The sequence below is a fragment of the Peromyscus eremicus genome, unplaced genomic scaffold, assembly GCF_949786415.1.
Source record: "Peromyscus eremicus unplaced genomic scaffold, PerEre_H2_v1 PerEre#2#chrX_unloc_1, whole genome shotgun sequence".
NCBI classification, from domain to species: Eukaryota; Metazoa; Chordata; class Mammalia; order Rodentia; family Cricetidae; genus Peromyscus; species Peromyscus eremicus.
Window position 1 is genome coordinate 3,305,388 of NW_026734288.1, and position 25,977 is coordinate 3,331,364.

Sequence of the window (25,977 nt, forward strand, 5' to 3'; positions counted from 1 at the left end):
GCTCATCTGAGAAAACTGTATTTTTAAAATTCTTCCAGTCTCTCAGAGCACTTCCTGTTCCCCTTCCCAAGCACACACTCCTTTGTGTACAAATGCACACTGATTGTCCAGTGCAGCCAAACCTTTGCTTCATATCTGGGACGTCCTGCAGCCAAACACAGGTCACATTCAAACAGTAACTGTTGCAACTATGTAAATGTTAAAGAAAAACAGGCCATGAATTAGAAAATAATTAGTGGTCAATGGTAGGGCTTGTAGGTAGGAAAGAAACTGTGCATATTATATAGTCATAATCTCAAAGAATTATTTAGAAAAGTTGGAATAGAATTTATGGTCATGTGTTTCAGATACCAGGAATTTGTTTGAGAGCAAACAAAAGATTACTCCCATGCATTTTTTTCCCTGAGGCTACATATTTTAAACAAGGAAAATAGCAGTCCTGTTAGGCAGGACCAAACTACTTTACCTAGATTGTCTATACTGGTTGAACCAATGTAACTACAGTAATTCTATTTCAATATAAGGTCAGTCCTTTATCCAGATTACTGAATGTGCTGCTCTATGGACCCCAAGAAACAGCCAGTCAGGACATTTGTGGATCATCTAAAATTGGTTACATCCCTCCACATCGCTCATCACAATTACTGTTGAAACAAGAAAGCTCTCACCCTCTGTCCTGTCCCTCCATTTCTGGCCTTTCAATACATCAGCTTCAAAGATGCTCAGTGTACTCAATTCTTACACAGGTCCCTCTTCATGTTTATGTCCCTCAAAAAAGTCAAGGAGATGGGGGGACAATAATTAAGTGCTCTATTTTTCCTTCTCACTGTGGCCAGCCTAGAAGAAGACTCAGGACTGTCTTTCCAGCACTGGGCACCAGTGGCAGGTTTAAGTGTTCAATGCAATTTTCTATTACATAGCATGAGGCAAGCCTGGGCCACAGGAGACACAGCTCTACAAAAAATTCAATAATGAACAGCTCTTGAGAAAAAAAAAATGAAACAATCAATGACCTAGACACGTTAGACAACAGGACCAAATAGATAAGAGCAGTAATGCTCTTAAAAATGTTAAACTTAATACCAATAAGTGGTATTTTAAAGTGATAAAATAATGTATTTTTCAAGATAAAAAACTTAGCTATGCCAGGTGGTGGTGGGACACACCTTTAATCCCAACACTCAGGAGATAGAGGCAGGCAGATCTCTGTGAGTTTGAGGCCAGCCTGGGCTACAGAGTAAGTTTCAGGAAAGAATCTAAACCTACACAGAAAGACCTTGTCACAAAAAAAAAAATAGAAAAGCAACAACAAAACTTAGCTATATTGACTTTAAAAAGTGGAACATTCTCTAGTAGAGAAAATATTATTCATAAGAGATAGGTTGATCTTCCGATATGCACATGTTGGCCACTGTGACCTGTAACCTGACATAGAGAGTTACAGTCAATGCCTGTTTGCTCAAACCTCTGTGCTGTCATAACTCTGTCAAGCAGGACTGAACATATGTGCATAGGAGAGTTACTTAATTGAAAATTCAATATTCTCGGGTTCAAGTTAACCTCCTGAAAGTATACACCAACCAGACTGGTCTGTCTTTATTTACAAGTTATCAATCAGTACATGCTGGGAAATTACAAAATTACTCCTCCTGCTACAGTCAGGTTTTTTTTTCCAATGGTGACTACAGTAGCTGACTGACTACTCTCCCCCAGCAGTGTACACAATAAACTATTTCTTCTATTCTGGTCTGAAGGTAGAAACCATGCTCCACATTCAAATTCAATTTCCTTTCAGTGCAATGGATATGAAACTGCATGACTCAGATGGATAATTTTGAAACTCTGAGCTGATACAATCATATAATTTAAGATTTTTAATTGTAATAAAGAGGACAGCAAGGTCATTGCCATAGAAAGCAACAGACTGGGACCAAGACCCCTTGTGTCAGCACAAGAGAGCTTGTTTCAGAAATATTTTTCTAACAGAATTGAAATGCAGCTATTCTAGAAGTAAAACGATTTCCAAGGGAGAAATCATGCAACGCAATTCAGAGATAAAGAAAAATCTCTTTAATGAAAGCACGCATCCATCTCCAGCTAATGCTAAAAGAGGAGTCAGCCTAGAAGAGACATTGCCTCCCACATATGCTAATCATCCTTGTGACACTTAGGTTCAGTCTTCAGGTTACACTTTCTGCAATTTACATAGGGACAAAACACGCCAAGTCTACTCTTGTAGACAGATGGGAGACTTACACAGTAAAGACATTTCCAAAATTACTTCTTAAGTACCCCAGTTATGTAAAATAGCAGGATTTTCTTCAGTGACAGCATCCTGAGGTGAAGGTCAAAGGGCATGGGAAAGAGAGGAGAAGTATAAGGTAGAAAGGATAAAAGCTGGGGTGGGGAGGAATTACACAAGCTATGTCTCATGTCACCTAAGTTTCTTAAGAAGATTAGCACCTTGGATACTACTTCTAGGGGTGAAATAAAGAGAAATGGGGAACTTCTAGAAAGCAGAAACTATCATACAATGGGGCAGACTCAAAGAGGAGCCTTTTCAAACAATGCTGCACAAGGGGAAACAGGGCATCTCAACAACATTACTAGGGGTTGGGGATTTAGCTCAGTGGTAGAGCACTTGCCTAGCAAGCACAAGGCCCTGGGTTTGATCCTCGACTACAAAAAAAAATGAACATTACTGACTAAGCCCACGTGATATGTGGACTGATAACTCACTTAAAACAGGGACCCAACAGCTTTTAGGAGTCAGCAAGTGCCAGTACTTGGCAATTTTGTTTTCAGGCTTTTATCTCTTCCCTGGCACACCTTAAATGCCACAGATGAATCTTTTGCCTGTGGGGTCAGGAGCCTTGCTCTCCAGATGCTTAAGTTTTAGTCAGGAAGGTCTGGGGAACAAGAGACAGATTTTATTACATGTCCTGAATTTTTTTTCCTGATCACTAATGAGTTAAGGACAGCTTTTGGAAGATCTGCCAATAGGCAGACTATAAACCGATCCCTTTGGAAGACTTGTCTGAGGCTATAAGCTGATTTTTGGCTTAAGAGCCATCCTGACTACTGTAAACTTATTTGTATTATACCAATACCACAATTCTCACAAAGATAGAGAACAGATATGCAGAAAGCATCATTAAAAAATCACTTAACAGCATTGTTTACTCTGCTGTTAGATGAATGGTTATGATGATCTTTATTAACCTTAGAATAAATCTACTTTCACCTCTGAGCAGGCTGGGTTGGCCAAGGGCCACAGCTGCTTCGGTGAAAGAAAATAAGGAGTTGATTTTAACTATTCCTGGCTACTGTCTGTCTGAGGGCTGTGAACTCATGGTAAAGAATTCCATTCTTTATTTTTTTCTAACTTAAAAAGTATTTATATGATGTTTTGTCTGTTTATACTATTCTGGCCTACAGAGGCCAGAAGAAGGTAGGAGGTGCCTGGAACCAGAGTGACAGCAAATGGTTTCCTACCTTGTGGGTTCTGTAAATGGAGCCTGGGTCCTCTGTCACAAAAGTCAGTGCATTCATTGCTCAGCCATCTACCTAGTCCCTTTTATTTAAAATGTTTTCCCATAAATTGTTAATTAATAGATATTACTTCTCTATACTTGAACACATTGGCACAGCAGATCACTTCCTAAATATAACACCATTAGCACAGACACTGAGTACAACAATTAATAAATGGGACCTCTTGAAACTGAGAAGCTTTTGTAGGGCAAAAGACATGGTCAATAAGACAAAAAGACAGCCAACAGAATGGGAAAAGACTTTCACCAACTCCACATCAGACAGAGGACTGATCTCCAATGTATATAAAGAAGTCAAATCCGGGTGGTGGTGGTGCATGTCTTCAATCCCAGCACTTGGGAAACAGTTCAAGGCCAGCCTGCGTTACACAGTGAGTTCCAGGACAGGCTCCAAAGCTATATAGAGAAACTCTGTCTTGAAAAACAAAACAAAACAAACAAACAACAAAAAAAAAAGCTTGCCTTTCTGGGTTGGGGATTTAGCTCAGTGGTAGAGCACTTGCCTAGCAAGCACAAGGCCCTGGGTATGATCCTCAGCTCCAAAAAAAACAGAACTCAAGAAATTAGACATCAAAATACTGAACCATCCAATTAAAAAATGTGCTGAAAAGCTAAATAAAGAATTCTTAAAAGAAGAATATCAAATGGCTGAAAGACATTAAAAGAAATGCTCAACATCCTTAATCATCTGAGAAATGCAAATTGAAACGACTCTGAGATACCACCTTACACCAGTCAGAAAGGCTATGATCAAAACAACTGAGGAGAGCCAATGTTGGAGAGGATGCGAAGCAAAGGGAACACTCCTCCACTGTTGGTGGGAATGTAAACTTTTACAACCACTGTGAAAATCACTATGACGGTTTCTCAGAAAATTGGGAATTAATCTACATTAAGACACAGCCATACCACTCTTGGGCATATTCCCAAAGAATGCTCAATCATACCACAAAGATACATGCTCAACTATGTTCATAGCAGCATTATTTGTAATAGCCAGAACCTGGAAACAATCTAGAAGCCTGTCAACTGAAGAAAGGATTAAGCAAATGTGGTACATATACACAATGGAGTACTACTCAGCAGAGAAAAACAATGACAGCATGAAATTTGCAGGCAAATGGATCAAACTAGAAAATATCATCCTGATTAAGGTAACTGAAACCCAGAAGGACAACATGGTATGTACTCACTCATAAGTGGATTCTAGATACAAAGCAGAGAACAATCAAACACCATCCCACAGAACCAGGGAGGCTACATAGCTGAGCGGGACCCTAGGATGACTGTGGTTTAATAAGATTTGGTTCTATTCAATTACTGGGCAAGCCTCAATGAAGCATTTCACTATTAGGATATTAATTGGTACTGTATCAAGCTGATAATAAAAAAATAAATAATTAATTAATATTAAAAAAAGATATTACTTCTCTTTCCCCTTTTATTTCTTTGTTCACTAATTTTCCAAATACCTTCTAAACTCTTCCTTGTTAAGTGTGGGTGAATCCGTATGCTGAAATATATAAATACAACCTGCTGCATCCATTTTTGTTGATTGTACAAACACGGATAATTGGCTGACCATGTTATATTGGACAAATCATTAGGGAGCTATTTCCTTCCTTGTTCTCTCAAATGGAGGAGAATTCTACTTTTTAATCAGCATGAGTTGTCTGACCCTGACTACTGCCTTGGACAGGAAACACAATCAAGAACAGAAAACTTAACGATAGAATATGCCTTCCCAGTTAAAAGCACTGAAGATTCTTTCAGAGCATCCAGCTTCCATTCCCAGTACATATAGAAGCTCACTAATATATATATTAGTATCAGAGATTCTGACACAATCTCCTGTTCTCTCTTGCAGCCTTAAGAACAGGAGACTTAGACCATAAAGATTATATTTCAAGGTGTGTGTAGTATTACATTCTTTTAGTATCAGCAATATGGACACAGAGGCAGGAAGATCACAGAAAGTTTTGAAGCCCATGCTACATAGTCTACACACACACACACAAACACACACACACACACACACAAACACACACACACACATACACACACTGGAAATGAACAAAACTGAACGACATAAAGTAAAAGGAGAACTGGAGAATAGGGACAATATAATACTGATTAAAGTCATTTCAAGTGTCTGCCACCTGTGCCCATGAAACCTTGTTCAAAACAAGTATGGCCAAGCATGAAAGCACATGCCATTAATCCCAACCACTGGAAGAAACTGAACATATTTGACAGTGTTTCAAAAACCTCACCCTGCAACCTAAACTGCCCACAACAATCTGAGTGTTATCAAACCAACCAAGTCATAAAAAAGGACATGCACAGCAACAATCTATTATCAAGTGAAATAAGTATGTAGCAGATGAGGTCCAGGAGCATCCTAAAGGCACAAAAAAGCCACATCAAGAATTTTCCAAAATGCCTATGGTTTCTACTTTTGTTACAATGCCTTCTGCTGCCAAGCATTCACCTATAGCCTCATGTGGTATTCTCTTTGATTGGCTGACTGAGTAGAAGAAGACTAGGGTGGGGTTTAATGATGTTTCTGTACATCATGCAGGCACCATCCAGAAATGGACAGTTGTAGCACTTCAACCTGATTCTGGGACAAGCCTGAAAGACACTGGTGAAGGGAAATCTACACAGTGGGCAGAAAGTCAGGCAGTACACTGGGTCATACAGTTTGTTTGAAAGGAGAAATGTCTAAATGTACAACTATTCTCTGAGTGGCAGACTGTAGACAAAGATTGACTAGATGTTCAGGAACTTGGAAAGAGCATGGTTGAGAAATTGGTGAGAAATACATCTGGGGAAGAAGTATGTGGCTAGACCTCTACAAATGGCCAAAGGGTGTGAAGACATCTATATCCCATGTACATGTTCAGCAAAAGGTGACAAGCTGAGGAGTTCAATAATCAGATAGAAAGAATGATTCTGTGGACAGTCAGCCTCTTTTTCCAGCCATTCATGTCATTGCCCAGTGGGCCCAAGAACAAAGTGGCCATGGCGGCAAAGATGGGATCGATGCATGTGCTCATCATGAAATTCCACTCACCACAGCTGATCTGGTTACTGTTGCTGCTGTGTGCCAGATCAGCCAACAACTGAGAACAACACTGAGCCCCAGGTATGGCCTGATAGAAGATGGAATTGATTTTGGTCTTTTGAATACAAGGTTACAGCACCCATTACATGGCAACATCTGGATGGCTGGGGAAAGGTTCTCCAGAAGGCAGTATATGCTCTGAATCAGCATCCAATATATGATACGTTCCTCCTATAACCAGCATCTGTGGATCCAGGAAGCAGGGTATGGGAAAGTGAATACTTCTACTCACTATCACTGCTAGTGACCAACTAGAAGAGTTTGTGCTTGCTATTTCTGCAACACTAAGTTTTGCTGGCCTAGAAGTTTTTGTTCAGAAGCCATTGTGTTCCTGCCAGGAGGCATAACACACTTTCCAATGAATTGGAAACTCAGACTGACGCTTGGTCATTTTGGTCTTCAAATACCCTTAAAACAACAGACTAAGAAAGGAATAAAACCATAAGGAGGAGTGATACATGAGGATTACTGTAAGAAAAATTGGACTCTCTCTACAATGGAGGTAAGAAAGATTATATCTGAAATGTAGGAGATCCTTTAGGGCATCTCTAGATGCTACTGTGCCCTGTGATTAAAGTTGTAGGGAAAGTACATTAATCTAACCCAAGAAAGATGACAAAGGGAACAGACCAATCAGGAATGAAGGTATAGGTCTCTTTTCCAGGAAAAGAACCATGTGCCTCTGATGTGCTTTTAGAGGGTAAAAGAAATACAGAATGCAAAGTACAGGAATGTAATTCTAAATACCATCTAAGGCCATGTGACCAGTTGAAGAAATGAGGATTATAACTGACATGAGAGCTTCTGTTATATTTTGTTAATGCATTTGTACAGACATTTGTAGGTGTTTTTCTTTTTCTTTTTTTTGTTTCCTTATAAAATGTTGCAACACCAATTAAGAGAAGATCATTAGATATCAGGTGTAAGTTTGAGTTACTAGAAAGATGTTCCTTAAGGGACATTGTTAGTATTCTAAATATATAATGGGTTTGTAATTTTATGTGGAACAGGTATGTTATCTTTAGGCATAAATATGACCTGATTACTGTATTTCATTTGGAAATTAATCATGACTTATGAAGATAAGATTGTGTGTCTAGTTGGCAAGATATGGATTGTGATGAATATTATTGGTTGTAAAGTTTATTATATCTGCAATGAATTATAATTCAAAATGGAGGGCACATTTGTGATCTGGACCTTGAGCCAAGAAGACGTGTCTTTGATCCAGATCCTTAGGTTGGATGACATGTGCCTTTAATCCAGACCTTAAGGGTGGAAGGCACACCTTTAATCTGGGTCACACCTTCTGGTCAAAGGACAATGGAAGGAGAAAGGTAGTGTGTAAGTTTTTTGTCTTCTTTCCTTCACCTTGTCAGCACATCCATTCCTTCATTGGCTTTGAAGTCTAGTTTTGTTTTTTAAGATTTATGTATGTATGTACGTATGTATGTATTTATGTATGTATGTATATAGTATTTTGCCTGCATGTATGCTTGCATGCCAGAAGAGGGAACTAGATCTCATTATAGATGGTTGGAAGCCACCATGTGGTTGCTGGAAATTGAACTCAGGACCTCTGGAAGAGCAGCCAATGCTCTTAACCTCTGAGCCTTCTACTCAGCCCCCAAGCCTACATTTCTGGGATTCCAGTACCTACAAAGAAATACCTGAGACACCCAAACCTGTGAGACTGATCAGCTAGTAGATTCCTGGACTTTCTCTTCATTCACAGGTAGCTTTTGTTGGACTGCAGCCTGTAAAGTATTCCAATACATTCTTAATATCCCATGTATGTGTTCAGCAAATGGTGACAAGGTGAGGAGTTCAATAATCAGAGAGTAAGGATGACTCTTTCTGTGGACAGCCAGCCATTTTTCCAGCCATTCATGTCATTGCCCAATGGGCCCAAGAACAAAGTGGCCATGGCAGCAAATGTGGGATCGATGCAAAAGCTCAAATGAAATTCCACTCACCACAGCTGATCTGGCTACTGTTGCTGCTGTGTGCCAGATCAGCCAACAACAGAGAACAACACTGAGAACCAGATATGGCCTGATAGAAGATGGAATTGACTTTGGTCTTTTGAAGACAAGGTTACAGCACCAATTAGGTGGCAACGTCTGGGGGGCTGGGAAAAGGATCTCCAGAAGGCAGTATATGCTCTGAATCATGTGTGTGTTTGTGTGTGTGCATATTGATAGATAGACAAATAGATAAGGAGAGAGGGGGAGAGAACGATTCATTCCATCAGTTCTGTGACTCTGGAGAACCCTGACTTATAAACTGGGATTACTAGTCAATTTCTATATTTTTAAGTTCTAATTTTTTGATTTATACTCTAACTCCACATCAGAAATACTCTTAGCAAATACTTCAGTACTAGTTTGTATACATTTGCAGAAAACACTTTTTCTATTGTATAAAGCTAAAGAACATGGAAAACAGTGAAGCATATAGTTGTGTGTTATTTCTAATGAAAACTTTATAATATAGTATGTGCTTTTAGATCCATGGCAAGAGTAGGTTAGTTGTACTGATAAGTTGATACGTACTCATTACTTAGTGGAAAGCTACTTTATTATTAATTTAATCAAGTAGGCATTCATTCTTTAATCTAACAAAATTCAAATATTAAGCTAATTCATGCTTAAAAGGGAAACATCAACATCAAAGCTCCAGTCACCAAGGAAGGAGAAAGTAAACTCTGTCTCCAGTTCTAAATGCATTATTTAAAAATGTAGTTAACTGAGTGAATGATGTCACTGGGGAGATATCTCCGTGGTTAAGAGCATTGACTGCTCTTCCAGAAAATCTGGATTCAATTCTCAACACCCACATGGTAGATCACAAGTGTCTGTAGCTCCAGCTCTAGGGGATCTGACACCCTCACACAGACATCTGGTGATCTTGATCTTATCTATTCTTATGTAATCGTTGGAGTGTTTGGAACATCAGGTACTTTCCATTAGTTACTGTTCTATCCTTGGGTGGATCTCTTACTGGTGTCAGTTTATGGATGCAGGTGTTGCCTGACAGTAAGCTTGTCATGGCAGCTATGTGGTCAATATGTTTTGGGTCCCCTACACCCTTCACCAATATCTTTCAGGCTTGTTCCAAAATGGGGTTGAAATGCTGCAGCTGTCCATTTGTGGGTGATTCATGCATGATGTACAGAACCACCAAGTGGCCCTAGTCTTCTGTTACTGGGTCAACCAAATATAGGAAATACCCCATGACCCCATGGATGCCTGCTTGGCAGCAGAAGGCATTATAACAGGAGTAGAAACCATAGGCATTTGGGCAATTTCTTCATGTATCTTACTTGTGCCTTCAGGACCTGCTTGGGCCTGATCTGTTATATACTACTTCAATTTGATAACATATTGCTGCTGTGCATGTATCACTATGATTTGGCAGGTCCCATAACACAGGTGAGGATGAGCAGTTCAGGTCACATGATAAGGCACTGGCAAACCTTCAAATGTTCAGTTTCTCTCATTGGCTGCAATTGTACTTGTAGACATAACTTTATTATATAACAATATCCTATCAAACCCCCCCTTCCCCCCACCTAAATTCTCATTCTTGACAAACTCCAAAAACAAGAAATACAATCCAGGTTTACTCCACCATTCTAGTATTTTACAAAACAAGACTCCAAACTCAGTATTAGAAAAATTTTCATACATACACTATTCATATTATTTTAATTAGCCAGTTCACCACTTCCTAAGTAGGACTGGCATAAATATAAAGCTTAGGTAGTTTATTAGTAAAGCAAAGCACTGAAAATGCTTAGATGGATAGTATTATCCCATAAACACAAAAGGCTTGGTCCTTGCCTTATAATTAGTTAGAGGTAAAATTACACATGCAAAAATCCGTAAACCAGTGTCAAATCCCCTAAAGCTTTACAATAAAACCTAGGGAGAGGGCATCAAGCACATACCTCATAGCTAAAAACGCCTTGCCAAGCCACGCCCCCACGGGATTCAGCAGTGATAAAAATTAAGCAATGAACGAAAGTTGGACTAAGTTATACCTCTCAAGGGTTGATAAATTTCGTGCCAGCCACCGCGGTCATACGATTAACCCAAATTAATTATTAAACGGCGTAAAACGTGTCCATAGGAAAAAACCAATGGAATAAAAAACCAACTAATATGTGAAAATTCATAGATGGGATTAAAATCAGTAACGAAAGTAATTCTAATTAACTTAATACACGATAGCTAAGATCCAAACTGGGATTAGATACCCTACTATGCTTAGTCCTAAACTTTAACGATTACATAACAAAATCATTTGCCTGAGAACTACTGGCCACTGCTTAAAACTCAAAGGACTTGGCGATACTTTATATCCGTCTAGAGGAGCCTGTTCTATAATTGATAAACCCTGTTATACCTCACCATCCCTTGCTAATTCAGCCTATATACCGCCATCTTCAGCAAACCTTAAAAAGGAATAAAAGTAAGCAAAAGAATTACCATAAAAACGTTAGGTCAAGGTGTAGCTTATGAGATGGGAAGCAGTGGGCTACATTTTCTTAAAAAGAATATTACGATATCCTTATTGAAACATAAGGACTAAGGAGGATTTAGTAGTAAATTAAGAATAGAGAGCTTAATTGAATAGCGCAATGAAGTACGTACTTTCTTTTTTGAGCTGAGGATCGAACCCAGGGCCTTCCACTTGCTAGGCAAGCACTCTACCACTGAGCTACATCCCCAATCTTTTTGTTTGTTTGTTTGTTTGTTTGTTGGTTTTGTTCTTTTTTTGAGACAGGGTTTCTCTGTGTAGCTTTGGAGGCTGTCTTGGAACTCACTCTGTAGCCCAGGTTGGCCCCGAACTCACAGAGATCCACCTGGCTCTGCCTCCCGAGTGCTGGAATTAAAGGCATGCACCACCACTACCTGGTGGCCATACTTATTTTTGAAAATGTTTTTATGGGAAGCAGTGTCAGACACTTGAAATGACTTTAATAGATATTATATTCCAATTCTCCAATGCTCCTATATTTGTATTTTATTACATTTTGTTCTTTTACTGTGTATGTGTGTGTGTTTGTGTGTGTGTGTGTGTGTGTGTGTGAGTGTGTTTTTGTGTGTATGTGCATACACTAGGTAGCACAGGCTTCACAATTTACTTCCTGCCTCTAAGCCCAGATTGCTGGTACTAAAAGAATGCACTACCACACACAGCTTGAAATATAATCTTAATGGTCAACGTCTCCTCTTCTTATGGTGGCCAGGGAGACCAGGAGATTGTATCAGAATCCCTGATACTGGAGTTATATATAGTAGTTAGCTTCTATATGTACTGGGAATGGAAGCTGGATGCTCTGAAAGAATCTTCAGTGTTCTTAACTGGTAAGGCATTTTCTACCCTAAGTTTTCTGTTCTTAATTATGCTTCCTGTACAAGGCAGTCTAGTCAGGGTCAGACACATGATACTGATTAAAAAGTAGAATTCTCCTTTATTTTCAAGAATAAGGCAGGGATGAGCTCCCTAATTATCTGTCCAATACAACATGGTCACCCAAATATCCATATTTGTATGACCAACAATGAATGCAGAAGTTTGTTTTCATGTATTTCATCATACTTATTCACCCACACTTACCAAGGAACACTTTAGAAGAAATTTGTGTAGGGAATAAATGAAGACATAAAAGGAAGACGCAATGTACTATGTTTTAATTATTAATTGATGGAAATTATTTGCAGATATTTAAATATTTGAAACTAATATAAAAGCACTATGGAAGTCAGTATGGTATTTTCTCAGAAAATTGGGAATTGATCTACCTCAAGACATATCCATACCACTCTTGGCCTTATACCCAAGGAATGCTAAATCATATCACTAAGATACCTGCTTATCTATGTTCATAGCAACATTATTCGTAATCGTCAGAAACTGGAAACAACCAAGATGTCTGTCAACTGAAGAATGGATGAGGAAAATGTGGGACATATACACAATGGAGTACTACTCAGCAGAGAAAAACAATGACAGCATAAAATTGCAGGCAAATGGATGGAACTAGAAAATATCATCCTGAGTGAGGTAATCCAGACTCAGAAGGACAACAAACATGCTATGTACTCACTCACAAGTGGATACTAGATCTAAAGCAAAGGACAATCATACTGCAACCCACAAAATCAGAGAGGCTACCTACCAGGGGGGACCCTAGGATGATTTTGGCTTGTAATAAGTTACAAGCTATAGTGAAATTTTTCCCTATTAGGATAACAATTTTTACTGTACCAAAGTGAAAAAATAGAAACAAAATTTAAAAATTAAAAAAATAAAATAAATAAAACAAAACAAAAAACAAGGAAGACCTTAGAAGGTATTTGAAAAGGGGCTAAGACCTTGTGGTACAAGCTGAACATCCCAGAGGCATATCTTTCCATCATTTTTATAATTTATATATGGCTCCACATGATTTTTATGTATAAATTCCTCAAAGTTTCTTCACTGTTACACTGTGATCATGTTTAGAAATGGATTGGTTAACCTAGACTGCTTAGGAATATGGAGAACTCTATACAACCAAGTCCAGATTCCCTGTGTACAATCTACACACTTCCTTTGCTTAGAAAAAGCATTGGAAAAGCATTCCATACTCTACCATCCTCCTGCATGTAGGAAAATTTTCTCCTTTCTTCCATCTTGGATATTGTGATGGCTATTCTTGGTAGTCAAACTGACTACCTCTGCAATTAACTAAAACCAAAATAGTTGGGTACACCTGTGAGGGATTTTTGAAAGGTTTTGAAATTAAAGACTCATCTTTAATCTAGATGATTTGAGGTGATATCCACCTCCAGCTGCTTGGTGTCTGTGCACCCTTTTAAGCGCAGCAGTGAGGAGGCAGAATCACTTGAGGTTTCTGACTTTGAGCCCATTCTGGTCTACAGAATGAGTTCCAAGGCTGCACAGATAAATCAAGTCTCAAAAACATTAAAAAAAAATCAAACAAAGTATAAGCTTCACCTTTAATTTTAATCATACCTTCTGGTGGCAGCCTACATATATAAAGGACACTGGAGGAGAAAGCTTTCCCTTTGTCTGATTGCCCTATCTCTGGCTACCAATTTTATTCCTTTACCAGCATTAGAGCCTACTTCCTTAGACATCTGGTGTATACTGAAGACCAGTGGAGACAGACAGCCTCATGAACTAAACAGCTACTGAATTCTTCAAATTTCCATTGGCAGCTGCCATTGATGCACTACCTGAACCACAGTTTGTGAGACATTCTAATAAATCCACTTCTTTTACATAGAGAGATTTGTTCTATCATTATCAGGTAGAGAACCTTGAGTAATGCAGTTGTTTTTTTCCTTCACCTGCCCACTGAGAAAGATGTGCTGGCTAACAATAGTGTTCATAAACACATTCTTCTTAGCTCAATTATTCTCTAAGTATTAAATTATCCATGAAGACTATTCTTTGTTATTATTAATTTGCCAAGAGTTTGCTCTGAATTTCTGGAATAAAACTCCTAAAGCAATGGACCTATTTTTTTTTGGTTTTGATCCAGTTTCTGCTTTTCTTTGCTGGTTGTCTGAATTCCCTATGACAGCCAGGTAAAAAGTACCTTCAATTCACCTGATGTCAGCATTAAGTCACATAATAAACACTCTCCTTGTGTGTCTTTAAATCTCTCTTTAGTTGTTAATATTTCTGACATTCTTTTTCCTATGTAACAGGAAATCACTCCACTCCACATAGTTTAGTGGTCTGTGCAAGCTAGCTAGCCACTTTATGTCTATGAGGAAGAAGGGGAAGTTCCTATGGAGTGCAGCAAGATAGCAGGGTTAGATATTGGAGCCACTGCAAGTGCTATTATTATGCAATATCTGCTCATTTAGAAAAAATCTTTTTCTAGGGAGAAAGGCATGGTCAGGAACCATTGTATGTGTCTTTAAGCCACTCTAATCCTATGGGAGGTGCTCTTGTCACTCAAGTCTCACTAGCCAATCAGGCACTCCAGGTGACCTGCCAGTCAAAAGTGGTGCAGGGTCCTTCTGGCCACTGGCTTCAGACTTGGCTTTGAAGAAGAGCTCCTTCCAGCAGTTTTCTGTGGTGTGCTCTGAGTCCTGCTGCAGGGAGCTGAGCAGAGAGCATGGCCGAAATGAGAAATCATGACATGGTAAGTGAGGGGCTGCTATCTCCAGATGGAGTGGGGAAGGTGGTGAGGTGGAAGATCTGGTGTGATGTGTCCTCCTTGGATCTGGGTGGGAACCTGCCTGCAGAATCTTTGTGCTATGAGGTCTCATGTGGTACTTAAATCTTGGACCCTTGGGCAGACCTCTGAATAACTTTGCTCTGTGGGCTGAATCTTCACAGAATTTGCTGCAGGGAGCTGTGTAGAAACATCTTTGTGCTGCATGAGGGTGGCCCATGCATTTAATCCCAGCACTGGGGAACAGAGTCAGGCAGATCTGTGTGAGTTCAAGGCCAGCCTGCTCTACAAAGTGAGATCCAGGTCAGGCATCAAAACTACACAGAGAAGCCTTGTCTCAAAAAAACAAACAAAACAAAAACAAAAAAAAGAAACATTTTTGTAGTGAGCTTTGACATGCTTTTGGTGCACTCATAGAAAGCAGGTTGTCAAACATGGAGAGTTCCTTCCAATAACTTTTAGAGGTTCAGCACTTTGCATTTCACTTTCATGTGTAAGATCCATTCATAGTTAATTTTGTGGAGGTTGTAAAATGCATCTCATGTGTTGGATAGCATGTCACTATTAACATGTGATGTAGAAGAGTAGACTTGGTGATGTAGAAGATTTACTAATTCTTTGAAGATAGTAAGTCTCACAAAATAGGAGTTAGCTGAGAGAGTACTGCCTCAAAAGACAAAAACAAACAAACAAACAAACAAAAATCCTTAAGGTAAGTATATTGTAGTCAGGCCTGTTAGAGTTTAGGACAGAAGGAAACACATTTGTTTTTCTCCAAACTATTGCAAAGGAACCACTGCTTAATTAAAATGAACCACTAGGCCTAACACTGAATCAAAGAATGGGACTCTAACAAGCTGCTCATTCAGGCATTACAGGGTCACAAACAACCTTATATCCTGGCATGCCATGAAATTTCAGTTTTTCTTCTTGAGAAAAGCATAGTTTTGCAAGATGGACTGCTGTGGGATGGTCTGTATGTCAAATGTGTTGCTGATTGGTCAATAAATAAATCACTGATTGGTCAGTGGCCAGGCAGGAAGTATAGGCGGGACTAACAGAGAGGAGAATGGAGAGAACAGGAAGCTGGGTGGGGGAGACACTGCCAGCCACCGCCATGACAAGCCGCATGTGAAGATCCCGGTAAGCCACGAGCCATGTGGCAAGGTATAGATTTATGGAAATGGATTAATTTAAGCTGTAAGAACAGTTAGCAAGAAGCCTGGCACGGCCACACAGTTTGTAACTAATATAAGTCTCTGTGTTTACTTGGTTGGGTCTGAGTGGCTGTGGGACTGGCAGGTGAGAGAGATTTGCCAAGACTGTGGTCCAGGCAGGAAAATTCTAGCTACAATGGACAATATGACAAATATGTCAACTTATTTGAAAAGTAAAACACTACTTGGGTGGTGGTGGTGCACACCTATTTTCCCTGCACTGACCCAGGCGGAAGACGCAGGTTGATCTCTGTGAGTTTGAGAACAGCCTGGTCTACAGAGCAAGTTCCAGGAGAGCTACACAGTAAAAAATCTGTCTTGAAAATACAAAAAAAAAAGAAAGAAAAGAAAGGAAATAAGAATAATAGAAAAGTAAAACACTAATGTGTTAAGGAACTGCCTGATCAAGCAAGGCTTGCATTTAGGTCCTCAGGCATAGACTATGCAAATTCTTGTGTGAGTTAGTAATAACCTTAGACCTAGGGCTAGGATGCTTTCCCTAAGGGCCTAGTGTACTGATAATAAAACCGAGCTCCTTCCCAAAAACCTAGGCATATTCCTAGGAGAACTAGCAATGGTCTGGAACCAGGATATTTGTGGTAGGGTTACTTTAGATCCTGAGAAACCAAGTCTTTCCCCCACATTTCGGTATAGTTATCAGTCCACAGATCATGTGGGCTTAGTCAGTAATGTTTTTTTTTTTTTTTTTGGAGCTGAGGATCAAACCCAGGGCCTTGTGCTTGCTAGGCAAGTGCTCTACCACTGAGCTAAATCCCCAAACCCTAGTAATGTTCTTGAGATACCCTGTTTTCCCTTGTGCAGCATTGTTTGAATAGGCTCCTCTTTGAGTCTGCCCCATTGTACGATACTTTCTGCTGACTTCCAAGAAGGGTCCCATATCCTTTCATTTCACCCCTGGAAGTAGTATCCAAGGTGCTATTCTTCTTAAAAAGCTTAGTTGACATGAGACATAGCTTGTGTAAGACCTCCACACCACAGCTTTCATCTTTTCTACCTTATACTTCTCTCTTTCTAATCCCCTGTAACCTTCACCTCAAGACCCAGTCACTGAAGAAGACCCTGCTTTTTCACATCACTGGGGTACTTAAGAAATAACTTTGGAAATGTCTTTGTTGTGTAAGTTTCCCCTCTGTCTAAGTGAGTAGACTTGAAGTCTTCTGTCCCTATTTAAATTGCTGAAAGTGTAACCTGATGACTGAACCTAAATGTCACAAGGATGATTAGCATATGTGGAGTGCAATGTCTATTCTAGGCTGGCTCTTCCTTTAGCATTAGCTGGAGATGGATGCACGCTATCATTAAAGATATTTTTCTTTATCTCTGAAGTGTGTTGAGTGATTTCTACCTTGGAAAGCATTTTAATTCTAGAACAACTGCATTTCAATCCTGTTAGAAAAATGTTTCTGAAACAAGCTCTCTTGTATTGACACCAGTGGCCTCGGTCCCAATCCTTGGCAATGACTTTCCTGTCCTCTACATTACACATTAAAAATCTTAAATTAAATGACTGTATCACCTCAGAGTTTCAAAACTATCCATTTGAGTCATGCAGTTGCATATCCTTTGCAGCGAAAGGAAAAGGATTTGATATGGAGCATGATTTCAACCTTCTGACCAGAATAGAAGGAATAGTTTATTGTGTACACTGCTGGGGGAAACAGGGTAGGCAATCAGCTGCTGGAGTCATCATTATGAAAACACACCTCATCATAGCATGGGAAAGGATTTTGTAATTTCCCAGCATGTACTGACTGATGTCTTGTGAATGAAGACAGACCAGACTGGTGGGTGTACAATTTGGGAAGATCAACTTGCACCATAGGATATTGAATTTGTAATTATACAAGTCTCCTATTCAGTCCTCCTTGGCAAAGTCATGTTATTTCAGAGGATTGAGAAAAAGGCCATTGACTGTAACTCTTTGTGTCCCATTACAGATCACAGCAGCCAATAAGTGCATATGGGAAGATCAACCTATTTCTTTTTTTTTTTTTCTTTTTCTTTTGGTTTTTCGAGACAAGGTTTCTCTGTGTAGCTTTGCGCCTTTCCTAGCTCTTGCTCTGTAGATCAGGCTGGCCTCGAACTCACAAAGATCCACCTGCCTCTGCCTCCCAAGTGCTAGGATTAAAGGCGTGCGCCACCACCGCCCGGCTCAACCTATTTCTTATTAATGATATTCCCTCTACTAGAGAAGGTCCCACTCTTTTTGCAATTCAATGTAGCTAAGTATTTTATCTTAAAAAATACATTACTTTATCACTTTAAATTACTATCTATTGTTTTTAGTTTTAACATTTTTAAGTGCATTACTGCTCTCACCTATTTGTTTCTGTTCTCTATTGTGTCTTGGTTATTAACTGTTTCATTTCTTTTCTCTCAAGAGCTGTTGATTATTGATTTCTGTGTAGAGAAATGTCTCCTGTAGCCCAGGCTTGACGCATGCTGTGTATTTGAGAATTGCTTTGAACACCTAAACCTGCCTCTGCTGCCCAGTGCTGGGAAGACAGTTCTGCAACTTGTTCCAGGCTGACTCCAGTGAGAAGGAAACATGGACCATTTAATTGTTTTCCACCAGTCTCTCTGGCTTTTGGGTTGACATACAAATGAACAGGAACAGTGTAAGATTGATTCGGCTGATGTAGTGAGAGTACAGAAAGGTGGGAGCAGGAAGGAGGGTGAGGTCTTACCTGCTTCAACAGTAGTCGGGATTAGCATCTGTGGAGTCATGTAATCAATTTTAGATTCTCTGTAAATGGCCTGACTGCCCATTTCTTGGGGTCCACAAATCATATCATTCAGTAATCTGGATAAAGGACTGACATTGTAGTGTGACAAAATTACTGTAGTTACACTGGTTCAATGAATATAGAAGGTCTGAGTAAAACAGTGCAGCCCTGCCTAATAGACTGTTATTTTCCTTGCTTAAGATGTATAACTTCAGAAAAAAAAAACATATACGCAATCCATGGTTTGTTATCATACTAATCCCTACTCCCTGGAACACATGGCCATCAATTGTGTGTGAACTTTTCAAAGTAATTCTTTGAGATTATGACTACATCATGCCACAGTCTCTTTTCTTCCTAAGAGCCCTACCATTGACAACTCACTGTTTTCTAATTCCTGACCTGTTTTTCTTTAACAACAGTTACACAGTAATCACAGTTACTGTTTGAAAGTGACCTGTGTTTTACCTCCCAGCTGCGAGTCATAGGTTTGGCACCACTTGACAATCAGTGTGTATTGGATTTGTACACAAAGGAGTGTGTGCCTTTGAAGGGGAACAGGAAGTACTCTGAGATGCTGGAAGAATTTCTACTAAAATACAAATATCTCAGATTAGGGTCCAGCCTACTCCTTGGGTGGAAGGGCAGAGCTGGAAGGGCCTGTGCAGTCTGTGTTATTTGATCTCTGATTCCCCAGAGGGGGAGCTACTGCTGTCCTGAGTCCCAGCTGGGAGGCCTTTGCTAATGTGGGACCCTGGAAAGGCTTAGCAATTAGGAGCACCAGTGGGAAGTAGCTTGCAGGTTCTTTCCAAGATTATCTTCTGGCTCTGTTGTAGGGAGCTGTGAGGGAGAACACAAGCCATGTCATGGTGAATGTGGGGACCACTGACTGCAGAACAAAAGGAGCAGTTCTGCTGAGCTGTCAGAGCTTCTGTGACTTGGATGGACCATGAGGCAGACTTTTGTTCTGTTGGTCCATGTGGTTATTTGGCAGTGACCCTTCTCTGAGGCTCCCTGAATGCAGATTTTGTGAAATGGAGAAGGCTATGCCAACCTGGCTATAGAAAGTTGTTATTCTTGTAATATATGTGTCCAGTGTGCACAAATAGGCTTTGCTTATAGTGAGCAGTGGGAAGACAAATTAAAAAATTGAAGATCTTGTTTCTAGACATTCTGATCATTGCAGTTCACTTTCAAGTTTGTCTTACAAATGTCACAAACAGTTTAGCAACTGGAAGAAAGAAGTGTTGGGGATTCTCCTTCAGCAATACATGATTAGAATGTTTTAAAACTTTTGATACCAGTCTCAATCTGATTCAGGGAAGTCCAGTTCCAGGGGAGTAAAGACATTTCTGTGCACAAGATATATTTCAGGTTTGCATGTTGTTGGGCAAGTGCATAAGGAAGATTTGATATCATGTGCCAAAATCCATGTGGGAGAAAATAGACATTAAATTGTTCTTCTACACTGTTTTGTGATTTAGCATCAGTGGGTCTGGGTTTGCCTGAAACCACAAGGGGACATGAGAGTTTGCAGAGCCATTGCAGTAGATTACCTCCATTTGCCAAGAGAGCTCTAGAGTTTGGGGCCTGTCTGTTCAGAAGAAATATCAGTAGCTGGATAGTCAGAAACATAACAGTTTAAGGGTCACTTGGAATTAATTTTTTGGGAGTTGTGAAGTCTGTGTTAATATCTATACACATAGAGTTATAGGTAGTTGTTTAACATTGGTCAAGATTACACGTTTCCTAGCTGAGATTCCTATTGTCTTTTGATTAAAAGTTTACTATATTTTTCTGCCTTTGTTCTTGGGTTTTTCTGTCTCCTTTATTCTTTTACAAATGTTTTACTTTTTTATTATTGTAGCTTTGTGGTAAATATAGAAATCACATAGTATCACTATGTGTATTATTTTTCATAATCCTATTGAGCATTCTTTTGTTTCCACTTTGCATGTAGCATTGGAATCAGGAATTCTGTTATAAATTATTGTGAAATTTCTAGGACTTCAGTCAATTCATGCTGCAAATTTACCAAACACAGCCTCTTAATATTGATGCATCATGTTCCTATGTATCATTTATTTACTTTCTTCCTTATTTTGGTTACGTTTTGTTGTTAATTAGTGAAAGAGTTTTATTTTATTAGGTAAAAGGTACTATAGGTCTGGTCAGGTGGCACAGAATGTATTCTTCTTGGGGATGATCTGAATTCACATTCCAATATCCAAGTTGTGAGGCTCATAATCAGTTGCTACTCCAAATCTAGTTGATCTGATGCCCTCTTTCTTTGTATATCACCTGTATGCACATGAAAGGCATCCTCTGTCACACAAAAAACATACAAAATCTGGGAATAAACTTTTCTTTCAAAGTTCTTGTGACTCATAAAGCAATTAGAGGAAAACAATCTGCTTTAAGTGTATAAAACAAATCATACACTGTTTCTTTAAAATCTGTTATCTTGCATTTGTTTTGGAAAAGTTTCCATTTTCTCACATGTTGTAGAATATTATTTTGAGGTGTTCGAATTTTGTGTATGCTGTGGAATATTTGTTTAATGATGCAAATTTGTGTTGCATTCTTTTATGTTGCATTTTTTAAACCTGTGAAGCTTTGTTACTTTGTCTGTCTAAAACATGTTATTGTCTAATAACAAGCTGATCAGCTAATAGTGAGGCAGGAGAAAGGATAGGCAGGCCTGGCAGGCAGAGAGAATAAATAGAAGAAAAATTTTGGGAGCAAAAGAGGAAAGAGATAGGAGCATGCTAGAGATCAGGCACCTTGTCTCACATCGGCCATGCAGTAAAAGTGGAAGTAAAATTTACAGAAGTAAATGAAAGGTGAAAGCCCAGAGGCAGATGGTAGACAGGATAAGTTAAGAAAAGCTGGCAAGAATCAAGCCAAGCTAAGGCCAGATATTTATACTTAAGAATAAGCCTCTGTGTGTGATTTATTTGGGAGCTGGGTGGTGGGCCCCGCAAAGAGCAAAAACAACCAACAACACTTGCTCTGATTCAGACTTACAGGCAATCGTCAGCCATAGCAAACAAAATGGTGCCTAGGTGGTGATCCTAACCAATATTATTTTCTTTATTATAGGAGAATAATTTCATTTTTATACTCAAAAATATTTTCAAAAAGTTAAAACATCAGAAAGCTTGAAGCAAATATCTCCAGTTTTGGTGAAACAGCTCTCTTCTCCCAATCCATTTTCTATTATTGGCTACGGACAGAACTGGAGTGCACAGAATTAGTGTTGGCCAGGGATTTCTTGTCCTTTAATTTTATTTAGAATCTTGTTGTTTTTGTTAAAATGGGCCACTGTATATATTTGTAGGTGTCTTTTTTGTTCAGTGGTTCCATCTATGTTGTTGATTTTATTAGTTGTCACGTAAATTTATTGTGGTATATCTTGAAATTGATACATATTCACCATTTTTTTTTCAGAAAATTTACTATATTTCATATGAGTTTTTTGAGTTTGTGTTGGCTTGTGAAATTTCTGAGAAGAGACCATTTTACATTCCTTTTCTTAATCTTAGAGGCTCACTTCTCCTCATTTCTTTTTTTTTCCTAGAGAGGGTTTGTCTGTGTAGTTTTGGAGCCTGTCCTGGATCTCGCTCTGTACACCAGGCTGGCCTCAAACACAGAGATCTGCCTGCCTCTGCCTCTGCCTCCCATGTGCTGGGACTAAAGGATGTGGTACCACCACCCGTCCCTCAATTTTTAACATATTTGTGTTTTACACTTGATTCTATCTTCATGTTTGGGTTTTTGCTGCTTAAGGGATTAATGTGGTTAATATGTTGGTTTGGGTTTTTTAAATTATCTCATATATTATTGTCTCTGTCTTAATTAGCTTTAGCTGTTAACATGATGTAGCCTAGTGTCATCTGAAGCATCATCAATAGATTCTTTGCCCAGATCAGAAGCACTAGGAATTAAGTTTGTGAGAAAGTGTGTTGATTGATGTGGGAAGGCTCTTCCACTGAGGTTTCAATACCTTAAGGAAGGGGGCCTCATATGGTTGAGAGATCTAGCTTAGAACAGGACAGTGACCCAGCAAGAGAGAATGCCAGTAAACAAAGTTTTCCAGTGGTTCTTGCCTTCAGTTCCAAGTTTCTATCCAAAGCTCCCATAATTATGGTTTGTGATATCACAATATCAGCCATATAATCCCATGCTTTTGGTTTGAGAATGTAATCACAGGAAGATTAATGCAAGTTACATCAAACTGAAATACACCAAAAGTGATTTTGTTGCTGAGTAGAATGTGGGAATGTTGTCTTTTGCAGGAATGTTGAAGATATTAGGAATTTTGATGGCAAACGCCATAGAGAGAAAAAAAAGCCATAGAGACCTATACACACAGCTTAATTAGCTATTCTTGGAGGACTAGGGATATGAGAATATTGAAAGTAATGCAGACAGTGGAACTTGAGGTCATAGCATTACAGTGGGAAATAGACAGCAGGAAAAAGTTAGCTCGAGGTCATTTGTATAATATTTTGTCCCCAAATCATTCCAATTTTCTCTATTCTCTGAGAAATTAAGTAAGGTAGAATTAAAAAGTAATTGGCTGATTTTTTGGACAAACTATTGATTCTGTTGGGTGTTTATTACTGATGACTGAATCCAGTTGACAGTGGAAAAGAAAGAAGTGGTGCAGAAACAAATGAAATGTCAGTGCCCACATCCCTGTCTTCTTTCTATTTAAAATTTATTCTTCTCTTATACAACACACAGAGAAAAACAGCATGAGGTAGTTTCAAATAGCAGTTATGTCATGAATCAGGGGCAGGAAATGTCAAGAAGTTTAGCACTATTAAAGAGAAGGCCCTTCTCAGCATTTGAAGCCTAAGAAGGTACCCTAAGGGTGAGACTCCATCCATCTATGCCTTCAGTTGATGGAAGGCATGGGCAACTTGATTCCTAATCTGAAGAAACAACTTCACACAGAACCAGTTGTAAGTCTGGTCCAAGCATGGTAGCATCCATCACAACTTGGATGCCAAATTTGGGGGTATAACCCATGATGTGCTGGTTCTGTAAACAAAGATACAAACTTATAGGCTGCACAAGCTCGCTAGCCAGAGTGTGTCCCAGAGGAGAAAGTGACTTTTCCTTGGAGTTTTCTGTATTTGTGTTCTCTATCTTTTATATCTGTGAGAATGGAATTTGTACAGTTAGATTGAATATCAATATTGACATGTTACAATATTTTTTTACTCTATCATTTACTGCTTCTCAGGTAATACTTTGTGCTACAAGATGAACATGCCAGAGGCATTTCTTTCCTTCATTTTTTATCATTTATATATGTTTCTGCATGACATTGCAGTAACAATATCCCTAAATATCTCTGCTTTTATATTGTGAACATGTTCAGAAGTGGATTTGTTTACTTGCCTGTTTAGTAATAGGGAGAATTCTACATGAACATGTGAAGACTTCTTAAGTAAAATCCAGATATTCCTTTGTTAAGAAAAGCATGCTTTTCCTACCTCTTGCAGGTGAGAAATTTCTGTCATTTCCTCTTTCTTGGCTGTTGTGATGGCTACTCTTGGTAGTCACACTGACTACTTCTGGAATTAGCAAAAACTCAAAGAGTTGGATATACTTGTGAGGGATCTTTTTATGTTTTGAAATTAAATGTACATCTTTAATCTTGATCATTTGAGGTGAAATCAACCTTCACCTGCTTGCTAATTGTGTACACCTTTAACTCAAGCACTCAGGAAGCAGAAAAAGTTGGATTTTCCTGAGTTTGAGGACATCCTAGTCTACAGAACGAGTTCCTGGGGCTCACAGATAAAACCTGACTTGAAAACTACAAATAAATAAATATATATATAAATAAGTAAATAAGCTATGTTTAGGATCCACCTTTAATCTGGACTGAACCACTCGTGAGAAACTATATATATAAAGGATATTGAAGGAGGAAGCTCTCTCTTTCTCTTTGCTTCCTTGCCATAGCACAGGCTACCAAGTTCATTCCTTTAGCAGCATTAGAGGCTACTTCCTGGTATTTTGGTGTATACTGAAGACCAGCTGAAATATCTAGCTTCATATACTGAACTGCTGGACTCTCCATGTTGGCATTGGTAGGAGCCATTGTTGGATGACCTGGAACACAGCTTGTGAAATATTCTATTAAATCGACTTTCTACATACATGGAGAGATTCATTCTACTAGTCTTGTTCATGTAGAGAACCTTGAATAACATAGTTGTGTTTTTTTTCACCTGTCCACTGAGGAAGATATGATATGCTCATAATTGCATTCTTTCTAGTTCAGTTATTCTCTAAGTATTAAGCTTTCAATGCAGACTACTCTTTAGCATTATTTAATTTTCCAACATTTTTTTCTGAATTTCAAGAGTAAAACTCCTCAAGAAATAGAGCCATCATCCAGCTTTCTGATTGGAGAAAGACCTATTATTTTGTTCGTGGTATGGTTCCTGCTTTTCTTTCCTGGTTGTCTGAAGCCCCTGTGACAAGTAGATAAAAAGCACATTCAACTGACCTGACCTCAGTGTGAAGCCATGTAGCAAACATCTCCTATTGTGTGATTATATCTCTCTTTAGTTGTTAATATTCCCGGTATCCATCCACATGTGTGACAGGGAATCCCTCCACCCCACATAATATAGTGGGCTGTACATGCTAGCTAGCCACATTGTGTCCAGGAGGATGAAGGGGAAGTGCCTATGGAGGGCTGGAAGAAAGCAGGGTCCCCTATTTAGGGCCTGGGGCAGGTGCTATTGAAATACAAATCACAGCTGATTCAGAAAAGCTCTGGGTCTGGGGTGGAAAGCAGGATCAGGTACCGGTGTGCTGTGCCTTTAAGCACAGTTTAAACCTATGGGAGGTGCTCCTGTCACTCACGCCTCACTAGCCAATCAGGCGCTCCTGCCAGTCAAAAGTTGTCCAGGGTCCTTCCTGTCGTGGGCTTCAGGCTTGGCTTGAGGATCTGGTGCCAGTGGTTTTGTGTGCTGTGCTATGAGTTCTGCTGCAGGGAGCTGAGCAGAGAACATGGGATATCTGGAAAACCATGCTATGGTGAGCTAGTGGCTGCTGTCCCTAGACTGGGAGGAGAGGCCAATTGAGCCCCGAGAGC

General features: G+C 39.3%; 1 protein-coding gene and 1 non-coding gene across 2 annotated transcripts in view; both read right to left on the minus strand.

Annotated features, from left to right (window-relative positions):
• The window catches only part of LOC131900915 (zinc finger protein 431-like), a gene marked incomplete at its 3' end in the record, with an annotated part of 64,003 nt that extends 39,031 nt beyond the window's left edge, over window positions 1-24,972 (minus strand). Inside the window, exon 1 of the mRNA XM_059252234.1 lies at window positions 24,829-24,972. Coding sequence (XP_059108217.1) covers window positions 24,829-24,972 — 144 coding nt within the window. The remainder of the gene's footprint in view (window positions 1-24,828) is intronic.
• Trnaa-agc (transfer RNA alanine (anticodon AGC)) lies at window positions 16,810-16,884 on the minus strand. Its single transcript has one exon. It is a non-coding gene; the product is annotated as a tRNA-Ala (tRNA).
• Window positions 24,973-25,977: the final 1,005 nt, after the last annotated feature.